At 52.1% G+C, this 18108-nt stretch overlaps 1 protein-coding gene across 6 annotated transcripts in view; it reads left to right on the top strand.

Moving 5' to 3' along the window:
- ATXN7L1 (ataxin 7 like 1) overlaps positions 1-18108 on the top strand; it is a 234334-nt gene that overhangs the window by 169051 nt on the left and 47175 nt on the right. For all 6 annotated transcript variants that reach the window (XM_084897812.1, XM_084897806.1, XM_084897807.1 and 3 more), the window contains one exon: positions 9552-9774. In XM_084897812.1, coding sequence (XP_084753938.1) covers positions 9552-9774 — 223 coding nt within the window. The remainder of the gene's footprint in view (positions 1-9551; positions 9775-18108) is intronic.

Below are 18108 nucleotides of genomic sequence, written 5' to 3' on the forward strand. Positions count from 1 at the left end.
TCGTCCTGAAACTGGAAGCCACGGCTTTTCTCCCAGCGTGGGGAGAGTTGTTTTAATGGGCGTCTTCATGTGTCAGGGGAGGAGCTCATGGGACGGCTCCTACGTTTAAACGCGTGCGGCTTGGGTGTGCTGGGCGGTGGGGATGGGCGGGTGGAACTCCTTGTCAGCCCCTCCACTCCAGGTGGCTCCAGACACGTGGGAGCAGCGGGGGGCACAGTGACAGGATTGCGGAGTCCCACAGACCAGGAGGGCTGTGCCCTGGCCTCAGGTCCTTGGGCAGCGACGTGCCTCCTGCAGGGAGCCCGTTCTCCACCACTCCGGGTGGCCAGCCCAGAACCTGGGGAGCATCTCCCCGCTCTGGGGGGGACCCTCGGCAATGACAGTGTCTATCTTGTCACCACGGGATAGCTCAGCGCCTGGCTCAGGGTCAGTGCCCACGAAATGAGTGAAGGAGTGAGATCTGACTTCCACCCGTGTCTTCTCTCCTTCTTACCTTTGTACGTGCACTCGTTTCCTCCCCTTGGACCCCCTGGTTAAGCCAGTGTTTCCCAAACTTTTGACATATGTGTACCCTTCTATCATTTCCGTAACGCTGAGTACCCCTCGTACTCATGAGAATGTAGAATTAGGTGCAGCTAAGCACGGTGCAGTGCCTATCCCCACCAAACTCCGGTGCAACGCGTACCCCCACCAAACTCTTCCCGTACCCCTGGGGGTCCGCGTACCACACTTTGGGAAACACTGGTAAGCATATGTTAGTGTTTTTGTTGTTTGTTTGTTTGTTTGTGTGTTTGAAATCTTCTTATTGTGCGGACTTAAAAAGCTTTCCCAAAAACAAAGCCTATTAAGCCATTCATCCTGTAGGCTTCCCTTTTTTTTTTTTTAAATCTAAATACATTATATATTGGTAGATATATAATATATGTGTCTTCAGTGTTTTATGTTTTTACAGAGTAGTGATGTTTGTGACATTCTTAGTTTTCTCGTGGATTTGGACTTTCCCGTATCCGGGGAGCCTACAGGAAGTGTCTACTGAGAGTTGGCCACTGTCCATGTGTCATCAGTCTTCACCACACTCATTTCTTCGGTAGTGGGCACAGTGAGACCCCGGGCTCAATGCCAGGGACAAAAGACTGAACAAGACACCTGCCCTGGACATTCTCTTAAATTTGAGATAGCCCTCATTCTTGTCATTTTTCAGTTATTTTATTTACATTCATTTGGGTTGAATTTGGTGTGTTTTACCATTGTAAACAGTGCTGCTGAAAATACCTTTGAACTTTGGGGGGGGGGGGGGGGGGCTGGGGAGCAGGGCTAGTGATATTTCCTGGAGGTCTGTTTCACAGACTAAAATAACCAAATCGCCCAATCAAAGGTTATCAGTGTGCTTTGGTTCCTGTTTATAATCCCCGGGTTTCCCTCCAGAGGCCTGTCATTCCTTGAAAGTGCCCCCAGCGGTGTGCACACGGGCTTGTTTCCCCATAGGTCTGCGCTTGCTGTGTGGTTTGTTTCTTTTCCTTTGAGCTTGGGTAGGTGTCTGGTGAGGTCATCCTTAGGGGCTGATGGCAGTATTTCGGGGCCTACCTGGGACTCCCCAAACCCTGCCCAGTGGTGGTTGGTGCCCCGAATGTGTGCCCTAGTATAAATAACCAATACAAGAGCAGGGGCGAGGTAGAATGCTGCTGCCAAGGGGGAGAGAGGGGGAGGATACCACGTTCTTGAACTTCCAAGTTGTGTGTGCTGGGCCAGCTCTGAAAACGGGGAGTGCTTTGTCAGGAGTCACCCTAGAGGTTGTGCTGCCGAAGTGCAGAGGGAAGAGGACCTCCCAGCAGCGTGGCATGCTGGAGAGGGTCCTGGCTCCGGGGCCGGGCAGGCCTGGGCTCTCCTCCCAGCTGCTGAGGTCTGCATGACCTTGTCTTGTTTCATAACCTTTCTGAGCTTTGATTTCCCATCGATAATAAGGACCTAACAGTACCCACTGGTGGGGTTTGTTGGATAGATGATGTCAGCTGGCACATAGTAGGCACTCAACAAATGCTGCTTCTCACCCTGGCTGTCATAGTTCAGTTGGTTGGAGTATCGTCCCATTCACCAAAGTGTCACAGGTTCAATTCCCGGTCAGGACACGTACCTAGGTCGTGGATTTGATCCTCATCAGGGAGCTTATAGGAGATGGCCGATCTCAATATATATCTCCCCTCCCCGCCCCCTCTCTAAAAACCAGCGACTATGTCCTCAGGTGAGGATTAAAAAAGAAAAGAAAGAAGAAAGAAAGAAATGCTGCTTCTCTTCCTGACCACTCACAGTGACCCCATCACCCAGAAACCACCCCAGAGCCGGGGGATTTAAGGTCTGAGCGTGTGAGCCACAGGCCCACTCTGGCATTTGTCACCGCGCCCCGGGCAGTGCATGCTGCCTGGCAGTGGGCGGGAGGGAGAGAGGAAAAGAAGGCCCAGTGGAAGAGTAGAAGCTAATTGGTGTCAGGCACCATGCTGTCAGGAAAGCCCCTCCGCCCCAGCCCCCTCCCCAGCCACACAGGCCCTGGTGTTTTTTAAAGAGGCGATAACTCCAGCCCGGGGAGGGGGGGGAGGTTCCTCCAGGCACGCTCACCAGCGCTCCTGGCACACGAACCGCTTGGCATGCTCTGCCCGCCGCTCGCGGCCTGCACAGCCACTTGACTTCCCCGTGTCTTCATTCCCTCTCATGCGGAGGAAGGCTGATTCAATATCCCTCTCCTGACCACCCCGGCACTATATGCAGTGCCTCACTACAGTTGTGGCAAGGGAAGACCACACGCTCAGAGTCTGGCCCCTGCTCCTCCACGTCATAGCCCTGTGGCCCCGGGCAAGCATCTCCGAGGCAGGTGGCCTCAGTGTCCATGGCTGTAACCTGGGAGATAGACCTGCCTCACCAAGTGGTTCCTGCCCGGTGCCCCGGGCTGAGGTCCGTGCTCTGCCCCTCACCCTCCGGCGGCAGTTGCTCTGGGGAGGAGGTGCTTGGAACTCCAAGTGGTCCCTGATGGAAGGCATCCTGACCACAGCGCCTAAGGCAGATGGAATCCATTGATAAAACGGAAGCCGGCTAATGATTTGCCAGGTGCCTGCCCTCGGAGGTGGGGGCTGGAGGAGACTCGGCCAGCGCTGGCTGTCAAAGGAGAAAGGCAGGTGCTGGTCTGAGCCCAGAGCGAGCTCGCACCCCGTGGCGGGCCACAGGGGACTGGGGTGCTCTACGTGATGGGAGGGGGTTGGCCGCTTAAAAACCATGTTGGGAAATTTCCAACAAGTTCTTTCTAAAACCAGTACAGGACGCCACGTGGGTATGGGGGGCCAGCTCACTCACAAGGCGTCGGTGCTGGGGTTCGCAATGCAGGACGCTGGTGCAGGACGCTGGTGCTGTGTGGAGATATCTGTGTGGAGATATCTCAGGGAATTAGCTCAGTGAGAGGACTGGGCTCTGGATTTTTTTTTTTAACTATATTTTATTTATTTTTTACAGAGAGGAAGGGAGAAGGATAGAGAGCTAGAAACATCAATGAGAGAGAAACATCAACCAGCTGCCTCTTGCACACCCCTCACTGGGGATGTGCCCGCAACCAAGGTACATGCCCTTGACCGGAATCGAACCTGGGACCCTTCAGTCCGCGGGCCGATGCTCTATCCACTGAGCCAGACCGGTCTTGGCAGGCCTCTGGATTTTTACTAAAATGGTCTGGGAACCTGGTGGGTTTTCCCTGCAGAGAGTAAGGGCAGAGAATTGTGGAGACACCAGGGTCCCCTGTGCTTAACAGAGAGGTTTAGAATGCTGAGGGTCGCCGAAGCCGGTGTGGCTCAGTGGATAAGAGCGTCGGCCTGCAGACTGAAAGGTCCCTGGTTCAATTCAGGTCAGGGGCATGTGCCTTAGTTGTGAGCACATCCCCAGTGTGTGTGTGGGGGGGTGGGGGTAGTGCGGGAGGTGGCTGGTTGATGATTCTCTCTCATCGATGTTTCTGACTCTCTGCCCCCTCTCTCTTCCTTTCTGTAAAAAATCAATAAAATATATATTTAAAAAAAAAAAAAAAAAAAGGAATAATGAACAGAGTTAAAAAAAAAAAAGAATTCTGAGAGTCGGGGTCTCCAAGCACCAGCTCAGCTAGTCTCCAGGCTTGTGCCCTGGAGTCACACAGGGACTGTTCCGGTGCCTCTGGGGAAGCAGGGCCTTAGGACAGCCAGCTGCAGAGGCCGTGGTCTGGCCCTCCCTGTGGTGGAAGTGTGAAAAAGTAAGAGGATTTGGTCCTGGTCCCAATACTTAGGGCTTGAGGTCTCAGGCTGTGGCATGGGGTTGCTGATCGGTACCTAGAAGCTGCCCAAACACCTGGTCTCTTTCCTCTCCCTCGGGGAGTCAGGGGCCCTGCTGGAATGCCCACTCGCAGGAGGGGGCAGCGGACGCTTCCAGGTGGTTCCCACTGGCTGCAACACAGTCTGGCATGTCACGGTGGTAGGGCTTAACGTGAAGACCCCGGGCTCTAAAGGAGTGCCCAGATCTGATGTTTCCTAGTTCCCGACCCTGGGAAACTCAGACCTCTGAGCCTCAGTTTCCTCTGCTGTAGGACAGAGATATTGCCGGAACTAAATGTTTTAAGGTAAATCGAGTGCTCCGTAGTCTTAATAAATAGGAAAGTCTTCATAAATTAGTATTACTATTGGCCGAAGAGCAGGATGAGGGAGACCAGAGGTCACTGATCCCAGAGCACGCCTCCAGGCTGTGTGCGATGTAGTAGACACGTAACTCTGCATGGGCGTCCCCACAGTGGTTTTCTGCTTCGCTTCGCAGGTGAATGGTACTCATATTCAACATTCACAGAATAATTGGTTTGATCTTTCTGTCACACCGTCTGGAAAGAAATGTGTTGCAATAAACTAGCATACTTGCCCTGAACCTCACAGAAAATATCCTAAATCACTTTTGAAATAAATTAGTTGGTGTTTTTGTTTGTTTTTTTAATAATAAAAACAAAAGCTAGATAGTAAGAGAGTGACTAAGTAATTACGAGCATGTCAATGATTGAGGAAATACTAGCCATTTCAAATGACCTGTGTATGGGAGTTAGGAATGTATAAATGGAATAATGTCCATTGGAAAAAGAATAATTCAAGATACCCATTGATTAGCGTCTTGTTAACACATCTACGTACATTAACAAAGAATGAGAAACTGTGAAGGGACAGGCTCTTTTTCTCTAAAATTGCTTCAGTTTAGAAAAGATTTTAACAGTGAGGAAAAAGCACAATGTTCTATAAAATCTTTTTGGGAAGGGCAAATGGAATTTAAATATAATAATTATAAAGGCCTACCTAAGGCATTCCTTTGGCCAAAACAGGGGGGCGGGGGGAAGAATAAGTAAGCCCAAAGTAGATGAAGGCTTGTTTCATCAGAATGATTGTAAAATAAAACTGGACCCTTTACTCAGGGACATTCTTTCTGCAGCATGCACCGCAACATCTTTTTACAGGAAACTGAGACCCTGTCTTCTCCTATCACCCGCCCACCCCACGTCTCTGCCAAATACGAAACCTTGTCAGTAACCTATGGACGGGTCCTTACTGACCAGGGAAACACAGATGGAATAGGAATGGATCTTTCTGAAGTGATCTCCCCACTCTGCCTGCCCGGGGACCAGTTCTGCCCATGTTCAAAGCTTACCTGAGTGAAGTGTGGGAGCCAGCCCCCGAGGGAAGCTGCCCGCTCAGACCATGGTCCCCACTCCAAACGCTCCCTCAGCCTCCCTCGCAGGCCCCAGGGAGAGAGCTTGAGACAGCGGTAGATTGAATTAAGTCCGAACAACACGGAACAGCTTATATATAGAAAATAACTTTTTTGATCTGTTCATTATAATACAAACACACACAAACACACACACACAAATTGAGGGTAAAGGACTAGCTTCAAGTTTTGATGAATGTTCTCTCATCTGTAACTTGTTCCTTCAATTGGTCATTTGCGGAACTAAAATACAAAACCACGAAGATAGCTCGTCCACTGATTGAACGTTTTGTGAGTTTAGCGGCAGAACTGCTAACCAGAATTCCCCAGGAGAGTGATTTTGGAATTACTGATCTGGCCCATTCATTCTGTCCTTAGTGAACCCCTTCCTTGTGACTTAACTTTGTTTATGTGTATTATTATTATTATTTAAATATATTTTATTGATTTTTTTTACAGAGAGGAAGAGAGAGGGATAGAGAGTTAGAAACATCGATGAGAGGGAATCATCGATCAGCTGCCTCTTGCACACCCCTTACTGGGGATGCGCCCGCAACAAAGATACATGCCCTTGACTGGAATCGAACCCGGGACCTTTCAGTCCGCAGGCTGACGCTCTATCCACTGAGCCAAACCGGTTTCGGCAATTTTTAGTTGAAAATTATTTTGGTGCTGACATTACTTAACTGTTAGTTTAGCTAAATAAAATTTCTCTTTGTTATCAAGACTTGTCTCCCCACACCCCCTCTAACCAGCTTGAGCAAGTTGATAGCAAAGGAGTGAAAGAAGACTGCAGAAAAAGCCAAAGCAGTAGTGGTTAAAAAGCAACGTCTTATTTTAGTTTTGGAAACCTCTGCCAAAAAAAAAGGAATTGCTAAGCAAAACATGTCTGAAGGGGAGAAAGAACTGTGGGTTTGAGTGAGAAGGGGACTTGGTTCTGGGCTCAGCATTCCCTCCAACGGGTTTTGCCCTAAGCTGGTAACAGAGAACCTAACGGTCCCCTCATCAGTCAGCAAGGAGCTGGGGTGAACAGACCTTTAAGTTCCAGTTTTAACCTTCCATAATTCTAATTCCTATCGTTCCGAATTTCCTACCTCCAAATCTTGGTCCCAGCACACCCCATTCCCTGCTGCCCGGAGTCATGGCGAGGCCCCGTTATTCCCTGTGTAGCCATTGGCCCCGACCTTGGTGAGTCACCTTTCCTCCCTGGGTCTCCTCTGGCCAGCCAGGCGGGAGGAGGGTGAGATGCCTGGCTGCTTCCTGCCTGCCTCACTGGGGTTGTAAAAACCAGTGCAACTTCACGAAGGATGAATTCCTCCAAGGCAGATCCTGCCTGGGTAAAATGCCTCAGTACTTCCGCTGTAATGATTGCCGAAACATTCAGGAATCATGAGGGATGCGAAGAAGGAGCAGATGTAAGTATGCCCGGTGTTTATGATAATGACGTGGCAAGAGGGCTTAGAAGGGTCCCACTTCATTTACAGTTAAAGACAGGGAAACTGGCCGAAACCAGTGTGTCTCATGGATAGAGCGTCAGTCTGCAGACTGGGGGGTCCCAGGTTCAATTCCAGTCAAGGGCATGTGCATTGGTTGCAGGCACATCCCGGGAGGGAGTGTGCGCGAGGCGGCTGGTCGGTATTTCTCTCTCATCAACGTTTCTGGCTCTCTGTCCCTCTCCCTTCCTCTCTGTGGAAAATCAATAAAATATATTTTAAAAGAGGGGGGATGGGGAACTGAGGGAGTTGAAGTGGTGAACTCCAGGCCATCAGCTTACTAATATGGCATGTCTGTGTCTCCTGGCTCCCAGCCGAGGGTTCTTTCTAATACCTCAAAACAGAGGCCCTGGAACTGGCTCCTGGTTTCCAAAAACCTTTCTCGGGATGGCTCTGGAAACCGAGCGTGGATGCACCGTCTGCTCTGATTTGGTGAAGAAAACTTACCTGTGACGTTATTCAGTGTAGGCAGCGTCTGAGCACTGATCAGGCAAAAATACCCAGCAGTCAGAGGATCCTCACTCATCCACTTTCTCCCACAGTTCCCACTTGGGTCCTCTCTGAGACAGCCTGCTAGGCGCTGGTACAAGGGGGCGCCAAGGAACCCCTGAGTCCCGTTTCACATAGCCAAGGTGGTCTGGCTTCCTCCTCCTGGGCCAGGAGCCTGGAATCGCAGTCAGCGGCGTCTCCTCGGCGAGAAAAGCCTGAGACTCAGCTTGGAGGTGGAGGGAGAAGGTGGCCTGCCTTCCTTGCCTCCCACCTCGTTCGCGTCACGTTCAACCCAGATTCCTAGATTGTTGATCTCTAGTTCTTCCCATCGGACATATGTCATCATCTATTTACTGAACATATATTAATTAAGCGCTAACTATATGTGGGGCTCTGCAGAGACCCGAGAGAGCCAGGGTGGGACTTAGGATTGTGATCAGAGCCTTTGTGTTTTGGACGGTCCCGGATTCCTTCCTGTAATCGTGTTCTAAGTTTTGGGGGCATCTATAAATGTGCATTTTTCTTGGGAGAGGGTCCTTAACTTTGATCAAATCTGTTGTTACCCTGTCACCGTTAAGGACACGGTGGATGGACACTAGAACCTTACTTCATGCACCCGCTGTCCCGGTCAGGTCCTCATCCTGCCTATTGCGCCGAGACCGCGGGGCTGAAGGAGTGTGAACAAGTGCGGCGGGTCCGCCCGGAGCTCCGGTATTTCCCGTGGAGCCTCAGGAAGCTGGGCCTGCCTTCCCACATCCAGGCCCCACCTCTGTAGATTCTGCCTCAGGGGTCGATGTCCTCCTGCCTATCTTGGCTTAGCAGCTGCAACCCCAGACCTCAGTGAGCCCCGGGGAGGCCATGGCTGGCACGTGGACAGAAGCTGGGCCACTCCTGGTCCTCGAAGACCCTTTCATTCAGCCCTGCCAGTCCTTCCGGCCATAGTGAGCCTGCTGCTAGTGGGGTTGAAGAACTCCCTGTTTATTCTCTTGGGAGTCCTGCCCTCCCCACTGCTCTGAGGGACCTTGTCACTCCCAAGTAGCTGCCTGGGGGTCACATTGGCTATATGGCTCTCCCACTGTGTTCAGGTGGCACCTGATGTCCCCTCTGCTCGTCCTGTCAACATTGTTTTGCAGAAGGTGGTTCTACTAAATGCCCCCCATGAAAATCTGGGTTTAGCATATCAGCGTGCCATTTAGTACCTTAATTCAGGAAGCCATCATTGCCAGTGGGTGGGAGGGGAGCAGATGTCATGAGACACCGCAGTCAGTAGGCCAAGGAGATGTGTTTCGATATGTGGGTTTTCATTGTAAGTTACTGATCAGAGTCTCCGCTGGTATTTGTGGAAATATCATTTAAAAAGTTTTAACAGCCGAAACTGGTTTGGCTCAGTGGATAGAGCATCAGCATGCAGACTGAAGGGTCCTGGGTTCGATTCTGGTCAAGGGCACGTATCTTGGTTGCGGGCACATCCCCAGTGGCAGTGGGGGAAGGGTGTGTGTGCAAGAGGCAGCTGATCTCTCTCTAATCGATGTTTCTAACTCTATCTCTCTCCTTTCCTCTCTGTAAAAAAAAAAAAAAAAAAAAAAAAAAATTAATAAATATATTTTTTAAATAATTTAAAAGTTTTAATAAAGAAATTGAATAAGGCAACTACTCAATCAGGAAAAAAAAAAAAAAAAAAAGACAGCCCATGGTCAGAATTGAGTCTTCCGTGTGCAGACGTTGTGAGAGAAGCACTCTCTCTCTGCCTGCTGTGTGAGTGAGGCCTGAGTGTGTGAGACACACCCGCTGCCGAGCATGTGCTGAGCTCCGTTCTGTCTCCCTCTGTAGAGAGAAGACACGGTTCAATGTGCAGACCTTCTCCCTCGCCAGCGTCTCCGCCCTCCAACTCCAGGACATCACTAGCCCAGGTGAAAACAAAAGCCTGTGTCAGCGGCCATAACTCTGCCAGCAGCACCTCAAAGCCATTCAAAACGCCCAAAGACAATCTACTTACCTCCAGCAGCAAACAGCACACGGTCTTTCCTGCGAAAGGATCCAGGGACAAACCATGGTAAGTGTCCGGCGCCGGCAGCCAGCAGCCGCCTGTCCTCGATGCTCAGCCCCATCACCACGGGAGATGGTGTTTACCCTCTGGCTTCGTGCCTGGGCGTCGTGTTCGAAGGAGGGAAGGGACAGAAACCCAAATGACGGGGTGAGAAACCGAAACAGGGGAGGGAACATGGGACCGTAAAGTGCCGGAGACCTAAGAGCTGAGCCAAGCTGTCTAAGGAGAGGGTAACAGGGAAATGTTCCTCAGGGATGCGGTCGCCTGTCAATGTTCTGCCCCAGTGAAGAGCAGCATTGGTGTGAATGATCAGAGGCACAATCAGTCTGCCCCACGGGGAGCCAGGCCTGGTCCCGGGAGCCAGGCAGGCCCCCCCGCAGAGCCTCCCTGCTGGGAACAGCTGGGTTCTGCTCCTCAGATAGAGCTGCCAGCAGAGGCAGGCGATGTGGGGACTGACCATGCGAGGAAGAGAGCAAATCCAAAGAGAAGGTCACCCCTTTGATGGGGTGGGACAGAGCTGGTTGCAGGGGACCAAAAAATCAGAGACTTTTAATGCATTGTTGCATCTCAGCCTTTATCAAAAGTCATAAAAGCTACCTGTGGCAAGGACAGAATAGGAAACCAGAGTGAAATCGAGGACAGGAAGCAGAAGATGCATACAGGCTACCTCTGAGGTCCTGCGGGTTGCAGACCATCGCCATAAAGCGAGTCTCACCACAAAGTGAGTTACAGTATTTTTGCTGGTAGAGGATCTTGTCTTCCATTTGTAAAGAAATACAGTATCTGCCCTGGCCAATGTGACTCGGTTGGTTGAGCATCATCCCGTGCACGCAAAAGTTGTTAGTTCAATTCCCGGTCAGGGCATAAGCCCAGGTTGCAGGTTCGATCCCTGGTCAGGGTACTTGCAGGAGGCAACTGATTGTGGTTTCTCACATCGATGTTTCTCTCTCTCTCTTTCTCTCTCTCCCTCCCTTTCTTTCTCTCTCTCTCTCTCTCTCTCTCTCTCTCTCAAATCAACAAAAGTATTTTTTTTTAAATGCAACATCTGTAAAGTGAAGCACAGTAAAACAAGGTATGCCTGTATCTTCAAATGCTGAGGGACCCAAATTGGAACACTTAAGGACTGGCTTGGTACAGAGCCTCATGAAGACAGGCAGGGGATCATTGTGGAGTCTGTCCGATTTACATATTTAAAGAGAAAAAGTGTTCCGTTAATTAGTGATAGTTAATTACACTTAAGTCCATACCTAGGAAAGCAGTGGACTAAAATCATCTGTCAATTGGTTTGTCATGGCATGATGGAAATTACGATGACTTTGTAACGAGCTAATTATGCCAGGTCAAGTAAAGAGCCTCATGGTCGAGTGTTTAGCTACAGCTATCAAGGAGGGGAGTTACCCGTCCTGCCGGTGGGCCTCGTGGACAAGCTCTGCTCTCTTCTGACCGCTAGGATCTGAGGCCAGTCCTGTAGGAGGATGCAGCTGGTGAGGGGAGAACAGCCTGAAAGTGACAGTGGTGGTGGCTCTAGGCCTCTGGGAGTGAGTCTCCCTCTTATCAGCGACCTCAGCACCTGAAGGCTGTTGAGGCAACATTGGGTATCCTGATATAAGCACAAGCTCCAGAACTGCTGCCTGTGGGCAAATCTCAGGTGGGTGGCTCTGGGCAAGTTGCTTGCTCTTGGAGTGCCTCCGTTTTACTCACCTGCAAAATGGGGCCAGGAGTAGCTCTGTCCCATAGGATGGTTGTGAGGGCTCAGGGAACTACCTCTTATAAAAGCGGCGAGCGCATTGTCTGGAGCAGAGTACACATTCGCTAAATAGTTGACGATGACGTTATCGTCGTCATTGGCATCAAGTGTGATAAAGGACAGAGCTCCTGTAAGCGGAATAAAAGTCGAGAACTCTAATACCTCTGAAAAAGTAGAGAAATGGCTCTGACTCAGACTGAATTTGAAAATGGAAAAGGATAACGTCCATTCACTTGGAGTCCAGAAGTGAGCCACAGAGAACCCAGATGAGGAAAGTGAGGCAAGGGGCCTAGGGGAAATGAGCCGGAAGGAGACTCCGGGGTCACAGGGGATCACAAAATGAACACAAGACATGATAAACGGTAAATGTGGTCCCAGGGAGGTGAGGCCCGGCACCAGAAATCCTCCCAGGAGGCAAGCCTTTGGGAAGACCTGGGATTAGATCAGTCTCCACATTTGATTCAACTGACTTAACACGTACTTAACGAGACCTGCTGTGGGCAAGGCCCCTTCCACTAGAGGCAGAGGGTGGTTTTGAAAGAACTGGTGAAAACTAGCCAGGGCCCAAAGAAAAGCAACCAAAAGACGTACAGGGAGGGAAATAGCTCTTATAAGAAAAAGGGCTCCACCAAAACCGGTTTGGCTCAGTGGATAGAGCGTCAGCCTACGGACTGAAAGGTCCCAGGTTCGATTCCGATCAAGGGCATGTACCTTGGTTGCGGGTACATCCCCTGTAGGGGGGGTGTACAGGAGGCAGCTGATCGATGTTTCACTCTCATCAATGTTTCTAGCTCTCTATCTCCCTCCCTTCCTCTCTGTAAAAAACATCATTAAAATATATATTTTTTTTTTTTAAAGAAAAAGGCTCCAAAAACTAGAGCCCTTGCCTTATGTAAAGAACAGAAAGCTAACGGGCAATTGACCTAACTTGAAGTAGGTAGACATCTGAAAACAGACCCCGGCTGAGCGTTGATTACAGCGGTCTCACCTCCCACCAGTCAGGCTACCACCCACCCCCCTACCGGTTTCGGCACAGCACCTATTTTTAAACGTTAACAATTTAAAATGAAATACATGTTAAGACCGAGTTCCCTGTCCAGCACAGACCTGGACATCGAGGCCCTGGGAACCTGGGTGGGTCTGCGCTCCCTGCCACCCGGGTCCATGGAGGTGGCGCCTCCGTCTCTCTAATGTGCTTCCAGACAGGAGCTCCTCGGTCCCAAAGAGGAAGGAACTCTCTCTCCTTTCTCACGTGAGCCTGCAGCTGAGTGTGGGGTGGAACGGACCCCGCGGGCCCAACCAGGCCGTGCAGTCTCCGCGGCTGGCGTTCCCCTCCCCTGCTCCAAAGGAGCTCGGGCTGCATTGGCCCTGGAGCCAAGCAAACAGCAGCCACACTTGGCCTGTAGGCTGAAGCGAGCAGCCAGTCAGAGGGCGCCCGTCCTCGAGCAGCTCGGGTGCACGTGTGCAGTGACAAACGCCAGCGCTGGGTCCAGGCAGACTTCCCATGCCCTCCCATCAGTGCAGGTGGTCTGTGGATTTGCTGTTTCTCCCCTTCTAAGTCTGAGGAGGTTAAAGCTAACTCTGCCTTAGCAGAAAGGGGGAAACGGAGAGGCACGCTCCTGGATACGTCCCCTCCAGCACTGCCCGCTGGCCCTGCCTCCAGGACCCCTGCTCTGTCCTGCTGGGAGAGGTAGAGACCGTCCCCAGTGGACGTCAAGGGGGAGTTAGGACACTTCAGCTCTTTGGAGCTCTGAGGAGCATATCAGACTTTACTTGTGAGTCCTCCTTTTCCAGGGGGCTGGCCCCTTGTACCGGGGACCGAATGGGCCAGTCTGACTTTCACACCTGCTGTTGCTGCCGCGCCCCTGGTCCAGCGAGCCTGCTGAGCTGCTGGGGAACACAAATCCTGGGATGTGGGCGGGAGCAGGGAGGAGGTTTTTCCTCCCCTGCATGGCTTGTTGCCTTCTCCTTGGGCCTTATCAACCCACGCACGTGTGCTGCATGCTAAATAGGCTCGGCTATTAAAAATGCAGGAGATGGGCCTGCTGCTCCAGGAGGAAAACGAGCCAAAGCAAGAGAAAAATCAGCAGGCGCCCGGCCTCCCCTGCGTGTGCCGACAGCGCGGTGGGAGGAGGCCGTCGCCTCCTCTGGACGCTGCCCCTGGGAGGCGTGTCCTCCCCGAGGGGGAGCTCGGGCAGGGGAAGGGCCCTGGACGCCTTCCCAGCGCTTTATGGGGAGAAAATGATAGCTGAGCAGCCCTGGCCGAGCGCCTTGGGAGAAATGGGGCTGGCTTATCGCTGCTTGCCTGGCGTTGCTGTGAACTGGGGACAGGAGCCAGGATTGCTGGCCCAGAGGAGTCCTCTCGGGGCTTCTGTCGGGCTGGGAAATGCCGCAGACCCCAAGCGGTGGGCTCACCCCTCCGACCACCCTGGTTCCTCAGCGGGATCCTGCAGTGGCCTCTCCCTGGCCCCCTTGCCCCGCCCTCACTCCCGTCTGCCCTTTGCACCCAGCCTGAGTGCTGTGTGCCCCCACCCCGCGCATAGCATCCAGTGGCCCTCACTTGTTTGCCTACAGAGTAGAAGTTTAACCTCTTTGGAGGTGGATATACGATCTGGCGTTTCCCGCTCGTCCAACTGCTGCTGCCAGGACTTTAACCCCTTCGCTTGATGTTCCAGATGTCCTCATCTGTTTGTCGCTCCTCCAACATGTCTTCCATGTGTCGGCACATGCTTCTTCCCTCCCCGGAAGCAGCCTCCCTGCCTGTCCTCACACATGTTTTAAAGTCTCTGCATGAGCATCCCTTCCTCCATGAAGCCTTCCTGGACTTTTTTTTTTTTTTTAAACTATAATTATTTTTTTAAATAGAGTTTTATTGATTTCCAAGAGGAGGATAGAGGGAGAGAGAGAAACATAAGTGAGAATCATTGACCAGCTGCCTCCTGCACACCCTACCCTGGGGATCGAGCCCACAACCCAGGCATGTGCCCTTGGCCGGAATCGAACCTGGGACTCCTCAAGTCCACAGGCCGATGCTCCATCCACTGAGCCAAACCAAGTAGGGCCTTCCTGGACTTTTTTTTTGCACAGACTGAGAGGCTCCTTCCTCTGAGAGCCCATTAACACTCCAGACACCAGTGTCAGAACTACCGTCGTAGATTGCATTGTGTGCACCTTTATCCTTCCCTGCTCCCAGCTGGACCGCCAGCTCCTTGGCATCCCCGTGTTCCAGCCCAAAATCTGGCCCCCAGCGAGTGTTTCATAAGAGAATCCGTGATGAGTGAACGAATGAACAAGGCTGTGAAATAGCACTGCTCCTTCCCCTCCTCACAGACATTGTTTCCGATGCTAAAGGAACCACAGCTAGAAATAAATTTCTTTTCACCGAGGAGAAATCAGAGTGCCAGTTCCCACCTTGGAATTTTTTTTTTTTTTTTCCTACTTCAGTGACCGCAGTGAGGAAGGGAGAACTGTGGTCCTGGATGATAAGAAGGAAAAACTCACTATGCTTTTGGAAAGAAGGGAAAGGTATTTTCTTTAAAATTAAAGAGGAGGCCAGCACAGTGTACTCCTATACCATAGCCCCTGCGTGACGTTTGTGCCCACGTCCCAGAATGCACTTGGCCACATGAGGAAAACCCTCATCAGAAGGGGATTGAGGATTTGGGTGTGGCATCCACAGAAGTCCCTCCTGGATTCCCACTTACAAATCCAGCCCCTCACATGGAGATGAGGGGGGTACATGCTGAGGCCAGTTTTTGCCTCTAATGGTGCAAGGATAGGTGTCAGGGAGAAGGAGCGGGGCAGTGGATGAGGGAGGGAAGGCGGGCAGACAAAGACAAGCAGGTGGGGGTTACTGTGAGGAGCCACAAAGGGGAGGAGGAGAAAGGGCAGGTGGGTAAGAGGATGGGGCATAGACAGGCCAGCGTATTCAGGCATCTCGGGGAATCATATCCTCCCCAGGACAGAAAAGCATTAGGAACGTAAACGTTTAAGGGCTGCATGCTTACAGGGTTTTCACATGGTCAAGGTAAGGACAATGGACAGCTCCTTGGGTATAAACTCCGCTGACCTTGCCAAGTCACAGAAGTGCTCAGAAACAGGGACTAGCGTCTAGGAGAAATGATGTAGGCTAGGAGAGCCGGGGAGGGGGGTTGAGAGGGATAGCATGACGGCAAGACAGTGTGAGCCAAAGGTTAGTGACCATGGCCCTTCATATCTGCATGGCATCGTGGCACCTTCAAATGCCTTCAGAGCCCCAGTCCCTTTAGAGCACATGTGTCAAACACAAGGCCCGCGGGCCAAATCCAGCCCTCCAGGCCTTGCAATGTGGCCCGCACCGTGCTGTCATCACTGCACTCCGCTGTCAGTTTATGACATTGTCAGTTTATGACTGTTCAGTAAACCATTCGGCCCGCGATTTAGGCTGGATTTTAGATTTTGGCCCCTTCTCTGATTGAGTTCGACACCCCTACTTTAGAGGAATGGAGGCCCAGACTGAATGGAGCTGGGACGCCAGCCCTGGTCCTCTCACTTCCATACCATGCTCAAGAGATGCCCGTAGAGCTGCCTGGAGTCAGACCCCATCTCTGCCCTTCATGTGCTGAATGAGTGCCCTGGGGCAACCTCTCTAAGCCTCAGGTTCCTCCTCTGTACATGGGGGTGAGGAGGAAACACCATCTTGCATGTGACTGCATAGCTTGCTGTGCACGCCTGGCCGGGGTGCGGTGTGTCAGTATCGAGGGAGAATGAGTGGAGCCAAGGGGGAGGGGGTGTCAGAAGCCCCCCACCCTCACTTTTGTCACCACTCTGGCTCCTCTACCAAGAGGAGAGACAACTGCAGGCTGCCCCTTACCGAAAGCACTTGTTCTGGTGGAGAGCTGGGTTTTGTTTTTTATTGTATGTGTTTCCTTTTATTAATCTTCACTGAGACGATTAATGTATTCATCAGACATTTAAAAGCCCTTCCTGGGTGCCAAATAATGTACACATCGCCGGGAGATCGTGGGGGCGATGCATGCAGGTCCTGGTTCCTGCCATCAGGGTGCTCAAGGCCAGGCCGCACCAGCATGGCGCTAACCCCCGGCCCTTTGGCATGGCAAGTGCGGCAGGTTCACCGAGGAAGGGACAGCCAGCACTGAGAGACAGGAGGATGCCCCATCGGACCCGGGCAGAGGGGGGACTGAGGTTCCTCCAGAGAGGGGAGGAGGCACAGGAGCAGAAGGAACTGTCAGCCTGTGGGAAGGCCCAGAGCCAGCGGAGCTGTGGGAGGAGACGCCCCGGCAGGAGCTGTGGGAGGAGCGGGCTGTGAGGTTGAACTCCGCACTGGAGCCCACAGGGCCCTTCAGACAGTCGGCAGGGGGCAGGCTTGCACAGGTGGCTCCTTGGAGGCGGGTTCGAGACAGAAAGACTGGTGGTGTGGATCCTCCCCGGGGCTCAGGCAGGCGATGACATGACAACAGGCCTGGCCTGGTAGTGCAGACAGGGACCTCTTAGCAGGTAGGCTTGAGTGACGGACGGAATGTCAGAGGGGCCAAGGTCTCTAACTGGAGTTTTGTTTTTTTTTTAATCCAAAGTGCGTTTAATTTGGAATTTAAAAATGTCCTGAGTTTGCTGTGGGTCCGTGGGGAAGACTTCCCTTTGGAAGGTTTAAGCAGTATGCTCAGGGTTCTGGGTGAAGGTGATTTGGGGGCAGGGCTGCCTTCCCAGTCCGATTCCAATACAGAGAAGGAAAGAGCAGAGTGATCCCTGGCCTCTGGGCCACTTGAAAGGGAAGATGCTCCCTGGGGCTGTTCCTCTGTGAAGGAAGGTAGCAGGAACACTGTGCCAGCGAGAGCAAAGACTGGGGGTCCAGCTCCCAGCCTTCCCCAGCCGGGGAATGGAGGATACTCTGTGAGGGGTCCTCTTCTCTTCCCCGTGGGTCCTTGTTGGCTCCAGGGCTGGAGGGAGACAATAAATGTCTCCGCTGGCCGCACTGGCTCTAGAAGGTGAGGGACAGGCCCAAAGGCAGGGGCAGCTTGCAGCTCCAGCAGCGGGAACCAGTGCCCTCTGGTGGCTGCAGAGGGGAGTGCTCCCATTTGCTTCTCCCAAGCCCAACCTGCCCTGTCCTTCTTTGGCCAGTACTGGGGCTCTGTCTCTCTCTCTGCACCAGCGTTCTCTCCAGAATCCACTTGCTTCCTGATCTCTGCAGTCTCAAGTCCTCCGCTCAAAGGTCCTAATGCCATTCACTGCTAGGAATTCCACTAGGTGTTCTTGTCATTAGTTCTCGTGTGTGGAAGAAAAGGCTCGGAGCAGGTGCTGTTGGTTTGGTCTAGGGTTGTCTTACTTGTTGCTCCACTACCTGCCTGAGGCGCATCCCCGGAGGCAGGCTGGTCCTAAGTGCACTCCGGTGACAGCCGGTGCCAGGACTCTGCCTCCCTCTTTTCTTCCTCTCTTCTCTGGCTTGCTGATTTTACCCTCAGCCTTGTGGCATGACAACTCCCAGGAATGTCAGGACACATAGTGCCCATAGATCTCCCCACAGGTTTGGGGGTTTCGAATTGGGGTTGTTGTTGTTGTTGTTGTTGTTTTGTTAATCCTCACCCGAGGATATTTTT

This window comes from Pipistrellus hanaki (genome assembly GCF_964339955.1).
Source record: "Pipistrellus hanaki genome assembly, chromosome: 10".
NCBI classification, from domain to species: domain Eukaryota; kingdom Metazoa; phylum Chordata; class Mammalia; order Chiroptera; family Vespertilionidae; genus Pipistrellus; species Pipistrellus hanaki.